The following is a 21465-nucleotide window of genomic DNA, read 5'->3' on the forward strand; positions in this document are numbered from 1 at the left end:
CCACACTCCAGACCCTTCTCTAAGTACAAGATAACTACACCCCGCCACCGGGGGGTTTGAAACCACTTACAATAAAGCAGCAACAACAGAACCCAAATTCAGTTCACCTGCTAACTGTGTTGATTCAATTACCCACATAACATACTGATAAAAGAAGGACGCCCATTTCAAAGTGTAACTAATATTTACTTTAGTATCTGTTGTTCTTCTACAACTATGTCCGGCATTTGAAAAGAAATTACAAAAAACGCCAAAAAAAGCCACTGCTGAGTGATGAACAATCAAGAGTCAGAACCAGCCTGAGATGTGGAGACTATCAGCCTGTGACGGCAAGATGACTATGATTAATACATTAATGAGTTTTATTTATAGTCGTGTAATGGTGAACAGTATGCATGGATAGATGAAGAATTTCAGCAGAGATGGGAACTGTAAAAAAAAAAAAAAAGAATAAAATGCAAATGCTAAAAATAAAAACCACATTATCAGAGGTGAAAAGTTCCTTCAATGGGCTGATCAGAGAACTAAGTAGAACTGAGGAAAGAATCAGTGAACTTGAAAATAAGTTAATAGATGCTATCCAAACTGACACACAAAGAGAGAAAAAGAGGGGGGAAGAAAAGTGGAACTAGCATATGGGGTGTGAGGCGATATGAAACGGTCTAACACTTGGGCAATCGGGGCCCCTCAAAAAGAAAATAGACAGACAGAGAGAGAGAAAGAGAAGAGAAAAGAAGTATTTGAGCAGTAATGGCTGATAATTTTACAAAAGTAATGAAAATCAATAATCACCAACACAAGAAGCTCAGAGAACTTTAAGCAGGAAAAATACCATAAATAAATAAGCAAATAAATAAGAAACAAACAGATAGACTCACCTAGATGCACCACAATCAAACTGCTGAAAACCAAAGAAAGTCTTAAAGGCAGCCAGAGAAAAAAGAAATATTAAATACAGAGAAACACAAATAAGATTTCCAGTCAGACACTATTCAGAACAGAAGATAATGGAATAACTTCTTTAAAGTGGTAAAAGAGGGAAAAAATTGTCCACCCAGAATTCTATACCCAACAAAATTCTTTTTCAAAACTGAAGGTAACATAATGACTCTTTCTAACATGCAAAAGCTGAAAGACTTTATCATTGACACACTTGTACTATGAAAAATATTGAAAGTTAAGTTTTTAACAGGAGGAATAAGACAGCAGATGGGAACTGGAGAATCTACAAAAGAAGTGAAGCACAGCAGAAATGGTAGGACTAAATAAATAAATGTAAATATAAAAGATATTTTTGTTTATAATTGCTTTAAAATATGACTGTTCAGGGCAAAAACAGTATCAATTTAGTGTGAGATATATAACATAATGGAAGTAAACTCTTCAAAAACAATAGGGCAATGTTACAAGGTTCCTACATTATGCCTCAAGTAAAATAATATCATTTGTAGGTGGAATGTGATAAGTTAAAGATGTATATGTAAACTTTTTTAAAATACTAAAATCAGTGGTGATAGAAGATAATCAAAAATACTCAATTAATGCAAAGGCAGAAAAATATGGGAAAAAGAGACAAAATTCAAATAGAACAAGTAGAAATAAGTTGATGGTAGATTTGAATCCAACTATATTAATAGTAGATTTGAATCTAACTATATTAACAATTACATTAAATGCAGATGGTCTAAACATCTCAATTAAAAGGCTGAGAAAAAAGATATATCATACAAACACTAGTGAAAATCAAGCAGCAAGGAACGTATTAACATCAGCAAAAGTAGACTTTAGAACAAGGAATATTTCCAGAGACAAGGAGGAACATTTACCTAATGATAAAGGGGTCGTTTCTTCAGGAAGGCTTAATAATGCTAAGCATATCTGTGCCTGACAAAGAGCTCCAGAACATACAAAACAAACATAAAACCGAAAAGAAATAGATGAGTACTAAATAGATGAATAGCTAATGCTGCAGACGTCACCGTTCATCTCTCAGTAATTGGTAGAACAGGAGATAGAGCATCATCAAGCATTCAGAAGAGCTACATACTAATGAACTTGACCTAATCGGCTTTTATAGACCACTCTACCCGGCAACAGCAGGAGCCAGATTCTTTTCCAGAGCACAGGGAATGAAGCATTAACTACTATATGTAAATTGGATAAAAAACCCAAATCTCTTCTGTATAGCACAGGGAACTACATTCAATAATGTAGTAACCTATAATGTAGTAACCTCTAATGAAAGAGAATATGAAAACAAATATATGTATGTATACGTATGACTGAAACATGATGCTGTGCACCAGAAATTGACATGTTGTAACTGACTATATACTTCAATTAAAAAAAAAAAGAGCATACAACATGTTCACCAAGAAGACCATATTCTGAACCATAATACAAGCCTCAACAAATTTAAAATAAATGAAATCATGTTCTCTGACCACAGCACAATTAAACTATAAACAAAGCTGCTGTGTACTGTGATTCTGCTGGAGTAGAAAAACCCAGGCAGCATTGGGAGCCCGCAGTAAGCTCCCGCTGCCCTTTCTTACCCGGGGCATCCAGGTGCTCTGTGGATACCGGGGAGGACCCGCAGGGTGGTATCTTGCAGTGTTCCCACCTCACTTCCTTGTTGGTTGTGTAGCACCACGGACTCGTTTCTCCATCAGGGTTACGGCAGTAGTTTTCATCCAGATTTCTGAAAAAGCAGTGACTGTGAGTTAGCCTTTCCAAACAGGCTAAGGGAACAACACAGTGCACACTTGCTTGTTAGTGGTGACGTTGGATGTGTGTCCAGCTACTTCTCTAGAATTACACAAAACAGAATGACGGATGGACGCTTAAGCAGAGCAGAACTCCCGAGAACTACAGCACAGTTGCTTCTCTTGGATAAATGATTAAAATATATTCCTTGATTGTGTAGAATGAAGCAAAATAGGTCCTTTGCTATGTGTTGGGCACGGTGATAAATGCTGAAAACACAATGGGTATTTTTTTACACTGTTCTTGCCTCAAAAAAGTATATATTATAGCCCTGAAATTTAAGTGTCACAGTCCTGGAATTTAAGTGTTCTCGAACTTTACATTTAGTACAAATGTTAAAACATATTGCTGAAACCCACTCTGAGTTACTGATTTAGTAGATCTAGAATAGGGTCCAAGAATTTGCGTTTCTAACAAATTCTTGATGATGCCTTTGAGAACCAATGTAATACAAAAATCAGTGCTAAGTTTCACTTCCCTTGTGTATGACTTGACCAGTTTTCAAGCCCAAGTACTTTATTTTTTAAAAATTTCTTTTGGGGGTGGTAATTATGTTTTTATTTATTTACTTACTTTTAATGGAGGTACAGGGGATTGAACCCAGGACCTTGCACGTGCTGAGCACACAAACTACTGGTGAGCTACATCTCCCACCCAAGCCCAGATACTTTAAACCTAGGTTCCCATAGTTACTAAAACTAAAGCCAAGTCAGTAGGATTTCACTTTCCATCCAGCTGACAGGGAATGAAACCGGAGCAGACTTACTTGCAGGGGAAGTCTTCTGGGGTCCTGTTGTGCTTATGGGGGGACTGCTCACTCCAGCGTTGACAGGTATGCCCAGATACAGTGACGGCCACCACCCCTCGATAGTTCTCACCTCTTCCCTTCAGACACTGGTATGTTGGCCCAGAAGGTGGTGGGGGTGTTGCTTAAATGGGGAAAATACATTATAATGAATATTTTCTTTAAATAAAAAAATCTACAGATGGATGTTATGGGGGGATGGATGCAGGGAGCATCAGCCTATCTTCTTTTCTGCTCATCCTCTTAGAATCTGGCATTTGAAAATTGTTTGTCATTTTTCAGAAGAAGTGAATGTGGCAGAATTGATGTTTACAAGCCCATCTTATGAGGAACTCCTCCCAGGTCAAGCCCCATGGAGTAGATGCTTCTTTCTACATTCTCTTATTTCTCTACTCTCAGTCCATCACATGTGGTGAGGATCAGCAGGTGTCACATCCCACCCCAAATCTTCACATATACCAACCGTCCAGCGTCCTTTGTGAAGAATAAATTGTTCATTAAGTAAACATAACTGAATGGCACCCAGTATTCCACAAACCCAAACAACAGAGAGAGTCCACGGGGAAAAGGAAAACAGTGTCTCCAAGGAAAAGCGTGTGCAGCCAGAAATCAAGAAGGTCTTAAGGAAAGAAGATGACAGAAAGAGGACTGGTGCTCCTCAAGAAGAATACTGAGGCAGCTCGGCAGCCCGGAGGGTGGCCATCAGAGCAAAGAGCGGGCAGCCAGCCTCACGGCTGGCCTAGTCTTTCTGACAGTCTCAGAGGTCTTTGTTCAGTCCTTGCTTCAAATTCTCACAGAAAAAAATATCATAAAATTGTTTCTTCCAAGTCATTCCTACTAGGACTGCCATTCCATCTTCTCCTCCTAACTTCTCTTCTCCTGCTGTTCCCTCACAAGTTGGGCGTACTGGAAAACACGACATCCAGATACACTTCTTTGCTTACAAAGAAACAATCAGAAAGAACTTCTGGTTGGTAGTGAAATCCATTCACCAGAAAGCAGGGGTCTGATTTACCTTTAGCACTAGAGAAAAGTAGGAAGCAGAGATACCTCCCCAAAGGCTACATCCAGCTGTACTCAAAGGAGGCAGAAGTCTCTGATACGGGAGGAAAAATATATATATAAGTAGATGCTCTGGTCAATTACCTATCGTAACCAATAAATTATTTTAAAAGAGCAATTATATCCCACAAGACTTGTAGGGAACTTTTTCAGCACCACACTCACGCACAGCACTCTTGATTCCAAGAGAAGAACAGGCGACGATCCCTGAGGACTAAGTATGAGCCATACTTACTACATCTTGGGATGTTGCAGTATTCCCAGCGTTTGTTGGGATTCGTGGTGAAACACCATGGACGGGGCTCTCCATCAGGGTTACGACAGTAATTCATCTTCAAATTCTTGTTTGGAAATCTGAATGTGCAAGAAGATTTTTAACAGCACTGAACATTTACATTCATGGTTGAGAATCATACCAAATGAGCAAATATTGAGCACCTGCTCTATGCTAGGCACAGGCAGTCAGCCAAGGAGGTGGCTGGATGAAGGCTATCCAAAAAAGTGATGACAATCTCACAAGAAAGATTAGCCAAGTATTCTAAGAACTGTGTTTCTAACAGTTTATACGTGCAAAAATTAGGGAAGGACCAACTTTATCACTTTGGCCATCTGGAAAATTGATGTAAGCCAATGCCAGTAATTCGAATGCAAATAATAGCAATTTTTAAAACACAAAGTGCTCACCGGCTAGAGACAGTCATCTAGTAAGCAGTAAAGCCTAGAAGTCAGTGTCATCACAGGTTAAAGGAATGGTCCTTCTGGTCTACCAGGTTCTGGTCCTGCTATCTTCTAAGTCTGTAGAAACTGAGAGGGATAAGCTATGCTCCTGCAAGCACCAGGCCAGTGAGCCCCCCCCCCCCCAAGCAGGGAGCGGTGGCTACGACTGTGAAATGCGCACTATACCTTGTGCCCCTCTGAGCGAATTGCACGTCTCTTTCTGAGACTGTAAATGCTTAGTCAGGATGGACAGAGAAGCTAGCAGTGGCTTAAGCCATCCCCTTCTTCCAGTTTCCTGAAAGTAAACTTAACTCAGTTCTGGGACTTGAGGCTTTTACTGTATTTCTTCTTTGGAATACAGTAGGGAAAGGAAAAGAGCAAAAACTGTATTTTACGGAGCTATTTGGAACGGGAGGGACAGAAATTCAGTGGAGCTGTTTTCCACATTGAAGTCTGCGACTTAGTCTCATTTCTTACAGGTTTTTCTAAGCCTTGTTATAACCCCACAGTTGTCATGGAATGAAGAAAAAGACCAGAAGCAGCTACAGAGAGGGAGGTGTTTTACAGTACAATTCATGTGAAATAGAAGACTCTAAAAATTACCGTTACTTTCTAGGTCAGGGACTCTGTTATAAACTCATGATTCCCCTTTGAGAATCTAGTGAAAATTAGGAATCCCCAGAGAAATGCACTGATATAAATACACATAAGGTGTTGAGGGATTCACAAAATACTAAAGCCCATCCATGGATTGTTAGGAAGCCTTGAACCTCATCAGACTGAAGGAAAAGGAAAGGAATACAAAGATGAGGGAAATATTTGGAAAATACACAAGCAAGGTGTGTCTGTATTTCTTGAATTTTAATTCACATACGGATCAGTCAGGAATTGGGTTATAATGCAAATTCAGAATCAGAGGGTCTGAAAGTCTGCATTTCTAACAAACTCTCAGATAGTATCACTCTTCCGTGGACCACATTTTGAGTAGTAAGAATGCATACTTCATTTGCAGTCATGTGGGAAGATGCGAACTTTAAAATTCAAAAACATCAGGTATGGTCACTTGCTGAGGAATGCTGAAATAACTAAAGAACATTTAATTAGCCATGGTGCTCCCAGTGAGACGTACTTGGCAGGGATGTATCCATGAGCATGTGGGCTCTGAGAGTTCCAGAACTGGCAAGCAAGTCCAGACATGGTCTTGGAAATTTTACCCTCATAATTTTCTCCACTGCAATGCATACATTCATCTGGATGGAGAAAAAAGGAAGACAGAAACTGAAATGAATTCACTACAAATGTCTCAAATCCCTTTGTCACTTGGTAATCTGTACTTCCCAAAAATCACTTGGTAACAAAGACTTAATTTTCTAACACAGTCTAAAATGTCATTCTTTTTCTCAAATGGTGAAATTTTGGTCCATATCTTCTCAAGTCATGACCAAATCCAGAAACTCTGTAATGCTATATCCTCAAACTGGGATGCGTGGCCCTGGGTGGGTGGTTTCGGGGGCTGGACGAGAAGGTTGCACATAACCTCAGAAGTCTGTAAGTCCTCTGCTAGAATGTTTTAATATTTGGGGTTTTCGTTTCAATAATAATATTTAAAAATCATTGAAATTATTCTGATCGTAGGGATGACTGCTAAATAAGTTGACACACTCTCAGGATTTTAGTGCTGGTTTTTGCGTGTTGGTGATCTCACCGAGAACAATATTCACCTGCAATGACAGTGTTTCTCTTTTTATATTACTGAGAAGCATGACGGATTGCTTTTCTCACCCTTACATCACTTAAAATCTGAAACTTCGATTTGGAATACTTGAAATAACATAGTGCAGCAGAGTACTATAAGACTTTAATTTTTATGCGATAATAAGGAAGACAGAAGCAAACTTGATACGAAAATGATAGTTTCGTGTCAATTAAGGGCCCAGTGACCTCATAACATAGTGTACAAATAAATGATCCCCATGGTTGAAATAGACCAAGTGATGGGGGCGCTGAGCTGTCACACGGTACGTACACGGTACGTGTCACACGGTGGTTACACAAACCCCACCTTCCTCCCTTCCCCTCTTGCATCAGTAAATGTAGCAGGAACTATGAAATGAAGAGCATTTTTCAATAGTGTGTTTTACATTTTTTAGCATTGACTTTTGAGGTGCTCCATTTAATTGATTGGTCTATTCAAATAATAGATTGCTGACTTAAAAACTCGTTCTAGCTTGGTTTCAAGGAAACAGCAAAATCTACCATGTTAAATTAATATTGCATATTTGAATTTTGTTGATTTTGTAGTCTTAACAATTTAGTAGCAAATATGTTTTCAGCTTTATACTGTGTCAGAGCTTTAAGCATAAGAAGTTTGTATCTAAAGTTTATATCTAGCTTCATATTTGTACATGTTGAAGTACATTTTAATAAAAATAATTCAGGCCAATAATGGAAACTGTGGCAAAATCAGTCCTTTCCAAGAGGTCATACATTACTCGATTTTGTCACAGATGGCACTGATTGATTATTAATATCCCTGGAGGGAATCGATTTACAGCAAACTACTCCACAGACAAAGAGCAGACAGGAAAACATTTTCTAGAGCTGCGCCCAACCTTCGCACTCGGGGATGTCGCAGTAGTCGAATCTAGTGTTGGGGTCTGTGGTGTAGCACCAGGGCCCCTTCTCATCGTTGTCTGGGTTTCTGCAGTAGTTCTCCTCCAGGCCTGCTTGAGGTAACTTTTCAGGTGAATAGCTGTGGAGGATGGAAAAGAATCACTTTGACTATATTTTTAAAGTCAGCATGTTATCAGCAAGGCAGAATAAAATGCCCTCTCTTTCCCATCTGTCATCCAAATGCGTCTCGGCTACAACATTTGTGTTGTCTAAAGTTCAGTTTCTCTAGTGATAAGCCAGTTTCAGTGGAGTAGCTAATATTACCATTATCACTGTGTGGACAGCCAAGTCTTAGAAGTTGAGCCATTGTTTTTACGCACAACCCCTCAAAAGCCTGCCATGTTCACGATGCATCCCAAACACCTGCTTTTGTCAGGCACCCTCCTTTCCGTAAAAATAACAGAAGTTCTCCATTTTGTCTGTGTGAACGCTGCAAGAGGCATTATGCTAAAATCTGTCCATACATTCTCTGACTTAGTCTTAATAAAAACCCCTATCAGGAAAGTGCTATTATAAACTCCATTTTACAGATGAGAAAACTGAGGCCCAGCAATGTAAAACAAGTCAAATCTTGCCTAAGCTTGAGCCATTCATAAGTAGCATCTCAAGAGTCTAAAGTCAGATCTGCCTGACTCCAAACTCCATGTCCTCTCTGAGCTGCATACAGAATGAATGGGAGTTGGAGGCTGGAGTTAGGCTCATTTTCAGAGGTGAGTTGCAGATCAAAAGCCCAAGACTCAGAATCTAAAATGGCAGATTTGATTTTGGGTTCTTCTTGGTCCCTGCTCTTGGTAGACTTGGTCCTCTCAGGACCTCAGTCTCCACGTCCGTTAGGATAGGAATGGCCTAGATTATCTCTAAGGCCCTGAACAATCCATGATTTGGCCACTGGCTTAATCGCTTTACCTCGACGAGCCCTCATATGAGACCTGCCCACGTCATCGGGGTACATAAAGGCAATCTGTTTGGGGGCGGTCGGGGGAGGGTAAAAGACAACAACAGTGGTAACACTGTTAACGAAAACTTAGCGCCACCTAAGACCATACTGGGCAAAGCACCAAAAGAATGACACTAAAGTGAATAGTAGGCAAGTTGCAAGATAATCTGTTTTTCATTTATATTTTATTTACTCTTCTGTTCTACACTGTTGAGATTAACACGTACTGTGTTCTATTTGGACTAATTCAGTCCTAAACGGAGTCATCTTTGGTCTTTGCTCAGACTCAGCCTAGAACGCATAGACTCATTGTCCTTTTGTACGGTTCTAAGTCTTCCAGAAAAGTATATACACAAGAATGAATGGAAAGCAACCATTTTCTACTTCTATGCCATAAATAATGGAACCACTCCACGCCAATAATCAGTAAGGTTCTCCCTGTACCCGCTAGTCGCAAATTCTGGTTTGGGTCAGAAGTAGTGGAATCATTCTAAGCATAAGGGGTGAGCACAGAAATGAGAGAGGAAGTCTTACTTGGGTATGTGTGGAGAACTGTTGCTCCATTTCTGACAGGTAACACCCCTTTTCGTTTTGGACATGGTCCCCCGGTAATTCTTTCCATTTCCAGTCTTGCACTCCGAAAGATATACTGCAATGAATTTCAAACAGTGGTCAAACCCTTCCACAACAGAACAAATCATGAATAAGCCCTGCACTGTTTGGACATGTTGAGAGAAAGGACTTGTAAACCAGGCAACACCATTGCGCACTATCTAAAAAGACAGCCTTGGATAAATTTGGAGTCCGAGATTTGCAGATACTACTATATATAAAATAGACAAGCAACAAGTTTCTTCTGTATAGCACAGGGAACTATATTCAATATCTTATAGTAACCTATAATGAAAAAGAATATGAAAACGCATATATGTGTGCATATGTATGACTGAAGCATTGTGCTGTACACCAGAAATTGACACAACATTGTAAACAGACTATACTTCAATTAAAAAAAAAGTTAAAAAAATAAGACAGCCTTTTGCATCTAAGTAAGAGTTACAGTTAGCTAAGCCATTTGGGGCATGGATTCATTTCTTCAAAGCTACAGCCCCTCCGTGTGCTGGGCATCGCTGGGGACACTGGGGACATGTGGAGTAGAGACAGGCAGAGGCCCTGCCCTCATGGAGCTTACAGTCCAGTGGACTCAGGGGGGCTGGTTACAGGAAGTATTCAAGGACGCAGATTGTGAAAGAGAGAACCTCGTGGCGACAGGTGTAACAGGAAATAAATGGCGTCATGAGAGAGTGGATGGGAAAGGGGTGGGGGCTTCTCCGCAGGGTGGCAGCAGGCTCCAGAGGTTGAAAGTTATCCAAGCCATTTCTACTTTGGGAGCTCCCAGTAGTATTTCAAATATGAAAAAGTGCTAAACCGGGCGATACAATTGTGGTCTACTTTCAATGTTTACAGTGGATGCTCTCAACCAGCCTTCACTTTAACTCACTGACTAGCCAGTGGGCCTCATCCTGTCTTTAAAATACGCTGTCAGGTGCCCGCCTGTGGCCTGGTGCTCTCTTCTACTCTGTTTCCATTGATTGGGTTATATGCTTACCAAGTCATTTATTTTTATTTCCAAAACTTTCTGTACGGCTCTATTTGATTGAAAATGATCAAAACTGCGAAATGAATATGGATAAAAAACAGCTTTTTATACTAAGTTGAATTTTCAAGGACTTGAAAGAGTTGAACAGTTTTAAAAGCTGTTATCAAATCCACTGAGTGCAATCCACTCAGAGTTGATATGAGTTTGAAGGAAGGGGCATCATACAAATACAAAGATACTATAGAGTCAGAGTGATGGATGGATGCCTCTAGACCTGCTCGACTTCAAAGAGAAGGACTCTGATTATCATAGACCATTCACTGGATTGTGGTTTATGCAAGAAATGAACCAGATAACTCCTGCTGGTGGCCCCAGATTCAAAGAAAAAAACCCTCTGCTTTACATCAAAAGGTGCCAACATAAACTTGCTTTTTCAATGAAAATATAAAAAATTTAAGGAATATTTTTATCATCTTTCATGGTTCCCCACTGAAGCCAAGTTTTTAAAGTAATTGATTGATTAACAGAATTCGGAAGGAACTAGCTGAAATAACCCTTGATCTTCCTCCTAACGGCCGACTGGGTCTGCAGGAGGTAACATTTGTGACTGGAGATTGACCACACTTGGTCCACCAGGCTCTGTATATGCAGGTGGTGTGTTTTTTCTGAACACCACATTTTCACTGCTTATCCTTTTAAGCCACTGAAGGTTACTTTCCACACCAGAATCTGTCCCTGCAACATCAGCAGTCAGGGAGTCACCTGCCTGGACATCCTTAAAGACAACTGGAATCCTGCTTTGACTTTCTCAAAGCTGTCAATTTGTTCTCTTTTGATGAACTGCAACCCTGTGGATCCTCTGGTTGGAAGCATAGCCACTCAGTATTTGACCAAGAGAGGAGAACATCACAGGATAGCCAGACGGTGGACCAAGAGATACGCATCATTCACATCGTTTGTATGCAGTGTGACGGAGCAGAAGGCGTCTTCTCACTGCGCTGCGCATCTTTATAGCCTTTGCAATACGGACTTCTGTGTATGTGTTATACTGATTCTACTCTCTGCTTTCATCCTTTGGAGACTGGGAAGCTCTCCAAAAAGGTAAATGCTATCAAGAGTAGAACTTTGTAGCTGTAGGTTAGTTATTTTTAAAACGTCCACTTGCAGGGGGTGGATTTAGCTCAGCGGTAGAGCACATGCTTAACATGTACAGGGTCCTGAGCTCAATCCCCAGTATCTCCGTTAAAACAAACAAACAAACAAACAAATGCCTACTTGCAAGTCTTGCTTCTTGGGTGTATCAAAATGTATTTTGTGATGTACTAAGGATATTGGTCCTGAAGTCTACCAAATATTATAGTGCATTTTAGCCCAATTCATTATCAGTATGAAGTTATAAAAGTTGCTGGAGATGACTAAGAATTATGGTCATTTGCATTAAACCCAGATCTGTTTCTGAGTATGTGGCTCATGCTGTGGTGAAAAATGTTTTACCTTTTACCTTTGTCAGTTTGTAATGAAAGGATTTCCTTTTTCCCTTTGCAGCTCAGAAAGCACCTGATGTATCATCTCAAACACAATAAACGTGCTCCTGAAGGCATTTTTTAAAAAGTAGTTGATAAATTATCTGGGGAAAGTATTTCTAACACAGCTACAGCAACTTCTGCTTTAAACCCAGCACTGTGTATAAAGATTGTGGACATATCTTCATTGAGATATGTTATTACGGTAGACACGTTACACTCATCAAAAATGTAAACTCAAGGAACTTTGGAGGCCAGGGGTGAAGGGAGACTTTTCAAAGGAGGTGATGCTTGAGCTGAGACTAGGGAGATGAGAAGGAGCTGGAAGAACAGAGGAGGGTCCCGGGCAGGAGGGGTGTGCGCTTGGCAGCTGGCAGAGCAGAGAGAAGCCCAGTGTAGAGCAGCTGCTGAGTGAAGCGCACGAGGCAGTCTTAATGCAGCGCCCCGTAGCAAACGGTGAGTATTTGGATTTTATTCTAAGGGCACAAAGGGTTCGAAGCAGGGAAGTTACAGACCAGCCACTGCCGTGGCCCAGCCAGTGATGATGGCGGCTTAGACCCAAGTGGGGCAGTGGCCGTGGCGACAAGTGGAGATAGGTCTGTAATCTGACACTGGCTGTTCCCAGAAAAACCCTGGCAGGTAATTTAGCGGCAGGTCAATATTCCACAGTAAGGAAACAAGCATCCAAAAATGACTGACTTTTGACTTTTTACCTCTCTTTTGTTTGTATGTACCCTCCAAAGTGTATATAACCTTTTGCTTCCTTCCATCACCTTGAAAACAAGCCACTGTCCAACCATCCATACTGAGCCTAGCAGTCACCCCCATGATCCTTCTGGTTAACAATTTACAAACGACTTGTTTAAATGTTAGCATTTTGCAGGGAGAATCCCACCAGCCTTTTTATTAAAAAAAACTGATGGATAGTGGGGAATCTTATATCTTCCTTTATTCACTATTTGTAAGAACTAGTAACTTCAATAGATAAACTTTAGATTTAATCTGCCCTTTAGTCTCAAGAATTAGAGCTACACAGTGGACGGGAAGTGAGTAGCAGACACTCTGCTAATTAAACCTGAGAAGGTGAACCAATACATAAATAGAATCCTTACCTAAAGAGATGCTTCTCAAAATGTTATTTAGAGTTTTGTGGGAAGACTAGAGAGAATAAGTCATCATCAAAAAATACATGAAATAGGATGTTTCTGGTTGTTTTTAACACCTGTGATACAGAATATTTGGAGAGCAAAACTGTTATCCAAATGGTCTTAATATCTAGCCAACAACAGAGAATAGGAGGTAGCTTTAAAAGCATCACACATTCACTTAAATCTTCGAACATGTTTAATGAACTTTCTCATATCTAAGAAGACATGCAATTTCCGCAGGAGTCTAGGCCACCCATGACCCTAAACAGTGAGAGATCCAGAATTTTCAAGACAACTATGGAAAAAGAACTGCAACTCTTGCATTTTCAAAAGACAACATTTCAGAGTCTAAGGGAAATACAGACCATGCCTGAAAAAAAAAGAGGAAACTTTTAAGAATAAAAATAAGGATATTGCTTCTATTCAAATGTTGCTGCAGACTGAAAACGTCTCAGTTTTTCTATTTCTCTAGGCTTCAGACCACAGACTGTGATCCCAGCAGAACAAAAATCCAACATCATGAGAAACAGAGAGACTCTCCCTCTTCTCCTTAAAAACAAAATACGATTTTGAATATCTTATTTTCTGAGTCATAGAGGTAGAAGTGACTTTGTAAATCCAATCCCATCATTTTTAAATCAAGAAAAATGAAACCTAAAAGGGGAAGTAATGCACTCAAGTTGACATAGTGGGTTAGTGGTCAAATCCTCTGACTCGAAATTCAGTTCCGTGACACCACAGCGCTTCCATTCTCTGGTCTGATAAGTTACAGACATAAAACCAGGGGAGGGGGAAAGGAAGGGGAAGAACAGGAAGAGAAAGAAGAAAACGTTGTACTCACTTCTCTTCTCAAATAAAACGACGTCTCTCATCCTGAGGACTGGGGAAGACTTGCTGTTTTCAGCCATGATCACACACTGCTGCTCTTTACTGTGATACTGGAATGCCCTGCAGGAGGGAGTCAGGAAACACAACAAATGTTTTCCTTTGTTTCAGAAAAGCAAACTTTTTAGGAGGAGGCTAATAGCTCAGCGGTAGAGTTTGTGCTCAGTATAGATGAGGTCCTGGGTTTAATCCCCAGTGCCTCCATTAAAAATAAATGAATAAATAAAAATAAGCCTAATTATCTCTCCACCAAAAAAATAAAGAAAGCAAACTTTTATTAATAAGCAAGAGACTCTAAAGACAACTATCTGTTGATGAATCTAGGAGCTCAGAGTCGTTACTTTCCATTCAGTACGGCACAGTATCAATGAAGCATCGTGAAAGGGTGCGTCAGCATGGTAGGTATTCTTGTCTTCTGCCTTTACCTTCTCCTCCTCCAAATTTTCTTTCTGTTTCAACTGCTTGACTCTTTCTTCACTCACTTTCTTAACAAAGTGCCAGAATATTTGCCTTGTGTTGGAGAGAAACAACCCACGGCATTGAACCCATTCCCAAGACGGTCTGCATGGACTCCTGCAACTTGCCCTTGACCACACCTCTGCATTCTACCCCCGTCACTTCACACCTCCCTGCCCCTGCTCCTGGTCCTGCGTTCATGTTCAGCCTAGCGTCAGAGCCGTCCACGGCTTCCTTTCCAGCCCCATCTCCTATGTGAATCCTTTGCTTTAGCTGACTTGGTCCATCATTGTGCCTCTCACAGGTGCCTGGCCATGCTGCTCCCTCTGCCTGGAATGCCTCCTGCCTCATCAATATTTACCAAGATCTCACCCTTCACAGCCCAGCTCAGTTCCCCACTCCCCCCCCCCCGCCCAGGTTTCCCCTAGTCCACTCAGTTCTAGGATTGTTCTTTCCTCGGAATCTTTATAGAGTACATATTGATGATGTCACTTATCAATACCTCACATTAGCTTCACAGATATTTTTTAATTTTTACATTTTATCCAGTTTCTGTGACTATACCATAAATGCAAAAGGGCAAACACTGAATTTTTGTATCTACACAAAAATCTATCATACATCCTGATATATAGCCTATCAACTGGGTCACTAGATCTGTGTTTCATTGCTCCTTAGGGTCTAGGACCCCTCCATCACACAATCCTTAATAAATATTTACTGACAATGATGTTAAAAATTAGAGTTCATAATATTAACTGATGATGTCTCCTGCAAAAGTGAATAACTTCCTTTGGGGACATTTTTCTAAAGGGGACGTGAATGAACTTTAACAAGAAACTACATGGTTTCAGACACAAGGAGCAAATACAGATTCCAAACTCTGATCCCATGAAACTCCTCCTTCGTCTTGAATCTTATTTTTGTTGATAAATCCACGAGCAAATTTCTCGTGATCAAAGTAATAGTGTCTCAAACAGCCAGATTTCAGCGTCAGCGCAGTGATAATGAAAATACCTGCAAATGAAGCTGGTTTCCTCTTCACACTTTCTTGCACATTCGTCTACACTTCCTGCTCCCAGCTGCTTCCGGGTCAAACTAAACAGGGAAGCGCCCTGGGTATTCACATAGTCCTCCAGGGGGTCTCCAAGACCTACAAATGGAAGATAAGAATGGGACAGAGGATACATCTATCAACACCATTGTTTAATGATCACGAAGATGTAAACGACTTGTTTTGCATCAACCGAGTAAAACTTACTGCTCTGTTGGAAGCAGAATGGGTGGCTAAGAATAAAAATGTTTAGTCTGAAAATTAGCTCCAAGATAAATAACAAGGTCCTACTGTACAGCACAGGGAACTGTATTCAGTACATTGTATGTAATGGAAAAGAATATGAAAAGGAATATACATACATGTATAAATGAATCAGTACGCTGTATACCAGAAATTAACACATGTAAATTGGATGTAATTCAATTAAAACAATTTTTTTAAGAAAATTTGTTTCATTCATAGATCGCCCTGTATTAAAAGACCAACTGGACTGATAGATTAATAGACTAGAACTGTTTGACAACTTCCATGTTGCTGGGTTAATGGGCAAGAAACCTGAAACAAGAATGAATTTGATCTGGTTGCTTATAACCACATGTTCTGATACAACAGTAAGGGACCAACAGTGGCGGTTTCCATGCTATTTGTCCATCCCCAGGTATGAACAGAATCTGCTTTCCTTCCACCAGTATGAACTTGGATTGTGACACTGTCACTTAAACTGATGTGATGGGCATTCTCTGAATGGTTCCACCGAGGGAGACAAACTTCTGGTGAGCTGATGATGCTGAGAATGAATAGGGCCTGAACCAAGTCTCACAACACATGGTCATTTTCATACTCAACCTAGTCCAGTGACACCGCACTAGTTCTTAAAGAGAAATCATGTTTTCCATGATGATGACAGATTTCTGGCATCTCTGAGGAGACTGTGAAAGGGCAGAACCTGGGACAAACCGTGGTTTTGGTTTTCCTCTGAGATAAAATCTGAGGCAAAGACTCCGTCTGAAGTTTACTCTGCCCCCTTGCAACTGCACTGGGTGGTGGAGGGGGCCTCAGCCATGTTCACAGCACAAGGCTACGGAGAGTACGCCCTGTTCCGAGGCGCCACATGCCCCCTAAGATCGCTCTGGCAGCTCTATTCCAAGCTTGGAGGTGTCGGCCTCCATCCTTCTGGGATGGAACACTAGGCATTTTCATAGGATGAGAGGCCAAACGAGGTTAATAAAATGGAAACAGCAGTGTTTCCTGAAGTTTATCTACATGGGATTAGGCAACCTGGTAACCTTGACCACTTTGAGGGGGGAGGTGGGGACTAAAGCCAGAGTGGGTGGCTGAAAGAGTGACTAGGAGAGGCAGTGGGAGCGGCGGGAGAGGGCAGTTCTCTTCAGAAGCTGGGCTGTGAAGAGAGCGTTTCCTTGAGGGCACATGCAGTCTCAGAAGTTTCTTCAAGATGGAATCTTCTACTCAGTGATAAAAATAATAAAATAATACCATTTGCAGCAACATGGATAGACCTGGAGACTGTCATTTTAAGTGAAATAAGCCAGAAAGAGAAAGAAAAATACCATATGAGATCACTTATAGGTAGAATCTAAAAAAAAATGACACGAATGAACTTGTTTACAAAACAGAGACAGACTCACAGACGTGGAAAACAAACATGATTACCAGGGAAGGAAGGGGGTGAGAAGGGATAAATTGGGAGTTCGAGATTTGCAAATACTAACTACTGTATATAAAATAGATAAACAACAAGTTTATACTGTATAGCACAGGGAACTATATTCAGTATCTTGTAGTAACCTATGGTTAAAAAGAATATGAAAACTAATGTATGCATGTTCCCATATGACTGAGGCATTGTCCTGTACACCAGAAATTGACACAATATTGTAAACTGACTATAATTCAATTAAAATATATTTTTAAAAAAGATAAAATCTTCTAGAGTGTGTTTGGATACTGATGACAATTATCTAGGAGGAAGGCTCATGAAGGGTAAGATCCTCATTCTCCGAAAGGACATCCCTGACCCCCTGAGCACACTCAGCCTGCACAGGGGTGACGTGTTCTCAAAGATGAAGCAAGGCCATCTTGCAGAGTCTAATCCTCCCCTGTCTGCTCATCATTTTGCCTCAATTTAAGGTTCTCCAAACTGGAAGGGTGGATATTTCTACCTCTGAATAGGAAGTTGACTGATGTCATCAAAGTTTAGTACCCAAAAAGCACCTTTGCATATATCAAAAGATTATGGAGAAACATATATTTTAGACCCACACCCACATCTTCACCCAGCATCTTCTCCCAATTTGAGCTCTAGTTTCCAGGAAGAGTTGTGCTTTGGTAAATTCTACAGATCAAAACGTGATTTTAAAAACAAGCATAGTTGCCTGTAAAGATTAACATTACATCTTTGGAAGAGCTCTTAGAAAGCAGAGCAGGTCAGGGATAGAAATGATATCAAAACAAGAACATTTCCATTTTTATCGCCCTTTAGTTAATTTACCTTTGCTTATGTGATGTTATTATGTTCCACAGCATATAGCCACTGAGACTCACCTTAGGAGCTCCAAGAAATAGCCCAAAAAAAAGAATTTTTTTTTTCTTTTTAGTTTGAAAAGCTTTCCCTCAATATTTTCTTTCTTTAACTTCAAGGCATATGGCAATGTGGTATAATACAGTTTATTTATTGACCCAGAAATACGAAACAAATCTTTTTAGTAAGAAAAGTGCTCTTATAATCTAGGCTGAGTGTAGATGCATACTGCTACCAAAGCAAGGACCCTTTTTTAATAATGTGGGGCTTGGGGGCAGGGTGTAGCTCAGTGGTAGAGCATGTGCTTACCGTGCACAAGGTCCTGCGTTCCATCCCTTGTACCTCCGTTTAAAAAAATAATAATAACGTGGGGTTTGATTTCATCACTGTGGTGTGTATGTGTGCACCCATGCTTGTGTGTTTGAAAGAAAAAAATTAGCAGTTTGTGAAATGTAAACCGTTTATTCCCTCTCACTGAGGACAGCTGTAAAGGAAGCTTTCTCCTCTCCCCGGTCATCGCAGCGCTCTGGAAAGAGGAAACGCTTCCACGGAAAGACAGAGTAAATGCCTTCTTTTCAAAAAGAGCTTATGAAAGCTGGTGAAGACGTATGTTAATCCTGCTGCAGAGAGTTTGTTCTCACATCTGGGTGTGACCCACTGAATTAGTCCAAGTTCCAGGTCCTGCTTTCCAGAGGCTAAAATAGAGTGTGCATCTCTGAACCCCCACACTACCATTTCCCACAAAACCCTCTTTATACACTCTTCTGCTCTGTCTTTTCCTTTGATATTTCTTTGTATGTCTCCACTAAATTCAAATGTATTTGACTCTAAAGTACAGGGGGGAGGGAAATAGCTTAGGGGTGGGGTGCATGCCTAGCACACTTGAGGTCCTGGGCTCAATCCTCAGTAGATTTTTCCTCTCCCTGGTCATTGCAGTGCTCTGGAAAGATGAAACACTTCATTTTTTTTTTTTTTAAAAAGGAAAGTTAAATTAAGTACAACTTGTAAAATTTTATCTGGCTATTTATAAATCAAATTTCAAATATCTATACATTATTTATTATAAAGAACTACTGGCATAATGTATGATTCTATTTACAGGAAATGTCTAAAACAAGCAAGGCAGAGACGGAAAGTAGATTTGTGCTGGCCAGGGGCTGGGTGGGGATGGCGGTGGCAGGGGAGGGGAGAAGACGGTTGGAGGTGACAGTGAAGGGGTGTGGAGCTTATCTGAAGGAGATTAAAAATGTTCTAAAAAGTGCTGTGATGGTTGCACCACTCTGAATATACTGAGAACCATTGGACTGTATGCTTTCAATGGGTGAATTGTATAGCATGTAAATTGTACCTCATAAAGCTGACCATAAAAAGGAACTACAAAGATGTGCTTGGACTATTTTAAAGAAGATTTGGACAATGTTGAAAAAGTGAGAAGAGCGCCAGATTCCTTCTCGGAGAGCCCTGGCTTAAGATCTGGCTTCTTCACTTCCTGGATTTGGGGGTTTGGTCATTAGGCAAATAACGGTGATTTTCCTAAGGACAGATTTCCTCACCTATAAAATGGGGACAATACCTAGTGCACTAGCTAAATAAGCTGGTGTTTGGTAAATGATACACACACACATAAACACACACACACACATACACACACACATGCACGTATGGATAAAAACGTGCCTGGCCGGCGGTGAGCACCCAGTGGGGATTTCTTGAACGTGCACACCATCCTACAAATCGATGCGATGTCTCCAGCATAAGAAGCAAAGTTATGCGTATGGAAAACCTTCCTTAAGCCATAACAAACAGGGAACTGGTGACCACAACCACAGACTGGTCAAAGACTGTGGTCAGAGACATTTCATTGTTCACCTGTGAAAATCAGGAGAGTATGGTACCTTAACCAAAATGGTCTAAATTAACCAAACTGAGAACCAGGCAAAGAGACTCCTACAACTTTTGGGGTTGTTAGCTATATGGGCTATTTTTTTCCAACTAAAATAACCCATTACCGGGGCTTCATCTTTTAGATTTAAAATGTCATTTATTATTTTCCCCGCCCATTTGTCTCCAGTATTCACATAAGGGAAACTAAATTTATGTCTTGAAGAATTCCTCAATCTTAGATTTCATGAGTCAAAAAGAGAAATGTAACAATTGGCACATAAAACCATCATGTACCTATTTTTAATATATTGCTAGGGAAAAAATATTGATTAAAGTGGAAAAAATCTTTAAATCTTACCTGATTTCAGGAATAAAAGAAGTAGAAGGACCACCTCCTTATGTTCCATTTTGGGACTGGGCAGCAGTGTCCGGAAAACAGTATGTCCCAATCCCAAGATGTCATTGACTTGCATGACAGGAAACGCACCCCCAAAGAAGATAATCCCATGTGGTTAATTATTCTCTTAGGTGCCTGCCCATTGCCACTGTGCTCCGAAGGGTTCAAACATTACCTTGACTGGAGGATCTTACAAAATGTTTGAGAGCGGAGTCTGCAATAGATGCTGGGAAGCGGTGGAGCAGCCCCGCCCCCGCGGCGTTCCTCCCGCCTCTCTCTGCGTCTGCGTCTGCGTACACCCCTAGCCCATCATCTCCCCCCCTTACTCATCTTTCCTTCCTTCTTTTTCTCACTGATAACTAACATTTGCTGAGAACTTTCCTATGCCAGACCCTCTGCCTTGTTTCATTCAACCTCCAAAGCAAGCAACATTATTATCATCCCCACTTCAGAGAAGGTGGCTCAGGCTGGGAAAGCGTATCTTTCCCAAGGTCCCTTAGTTCACCAGGGGTGCAGAGAATGGACACAGTCTACTTAGGCCTCAGGTGACAACCTGAAGCCAGAGATCCCTGCTACCATCCCCACATCCTACCAAACTGTAGAAATCACTGCGTGAGTTAAAATATTCCACTGTTATCAAAATTTCTTTATGTCCAGTGGACTCATATGTTTACCATGATTATAAATTATGTTTGTTGATCTTTTCCCCCAAATGAAGTCCCAGGGTGTCACATTCTCATCCTCAGGAAATAAATCAAGAGCGGTTAAACTAAGTTAAAGAATGTCTCCATTTTAATTGTTGGTTGTGCACTTTCCCTGGCTTAAGGCTAGAATGACCAACTAGTCCATCTTTTAAAACTCCTACATGAGTGTTCAGTAATATTCAGGAATGGACTCTATTTTAATCGTGAAATAAGAACTAAAAACACTCCTTCCTCCAGGCTATGAAATCCCTTTCTATAAATTAACCAGCAAAATGTAGAGGTGCGTACCAATCGTCTTGCGTGGAAATTCCT

General features: G+C 40.6%; 2 protein-coding genes across 2 annotated transcripts in view; one reads left to right on the plus strand and one right to left on the minus strand.

Annotated features, from left to right (window-relative positions):
* The window catches only part of PLG (plasminogen), a 41426-nt gene extending 20822 nt beyond the window's left edge, over positions 1 to 20604 (minus strand). Inside the window, exons 1-9 of the mRNA XM_006178995.3 lie at positions 20411 to 20604; positions 15590 to 15725; positions 14073 to 14179; positions 9495 to 9609; positions 7963 to 8102; positions 6480 to 6600; positions 4869 to 4987; positions 3533 to 3695; positions 2556 to 2701 (exon numbers count right to left, since the gene is read on the minus strand). Coding sequence (XP_006179057.2) covers positions 2556 to 2701; positions 3533 to 3695; positions 4869 to 4987; positions 6480 to 6600; positions 7963 to 8102; positions 9495 to 9609; positions 14073 to 14179; positions 15590 to 15725; positions 20411 to 20525 — 1162 coding nt within the window. The 5' untranslated portion in view covers positions 20526 to 20604. The remainder of the gene's footprint in view (positions 1 to 2555; positions 2702 to 3532; positions 3696 to 4868; positions 4988 to 6479; positions 6601 to 7962; positions 8103 to 9494; positions 9610 to 14072; positions 14180 to 15589; positions 15726 to 20410) is intronic.
* On the plus strand, positions 10142 to 11665 carry LOC116665527 (ubiquitin-conjugating enzyme E2 E1-like). The gene is given in 3 exon segments (XM_032485419.1): positions 10142 to 10232; positions 11152 to 11229; positions 11232 to 11665. Coding segments are annotated over 3 exon segments (603 nt in total).
* Positions 20605 to 21465: the final 861 nt, after the last annotated feature.

Source organism: Camelus ferus, chromosome 8 (genome assembly GCF_009834535.1).
Source record: "Camelus ferus isolate YT-003-E chromosome 8, BCGSAC_Cfer_1.0, whole genome shotgun sequence".
Lineage (NCBI taxonomy): Eukaryota > Metazoa > Chordata > Mammalia > Artiodactyla > Camelidae > Camelus > Camelus ferus.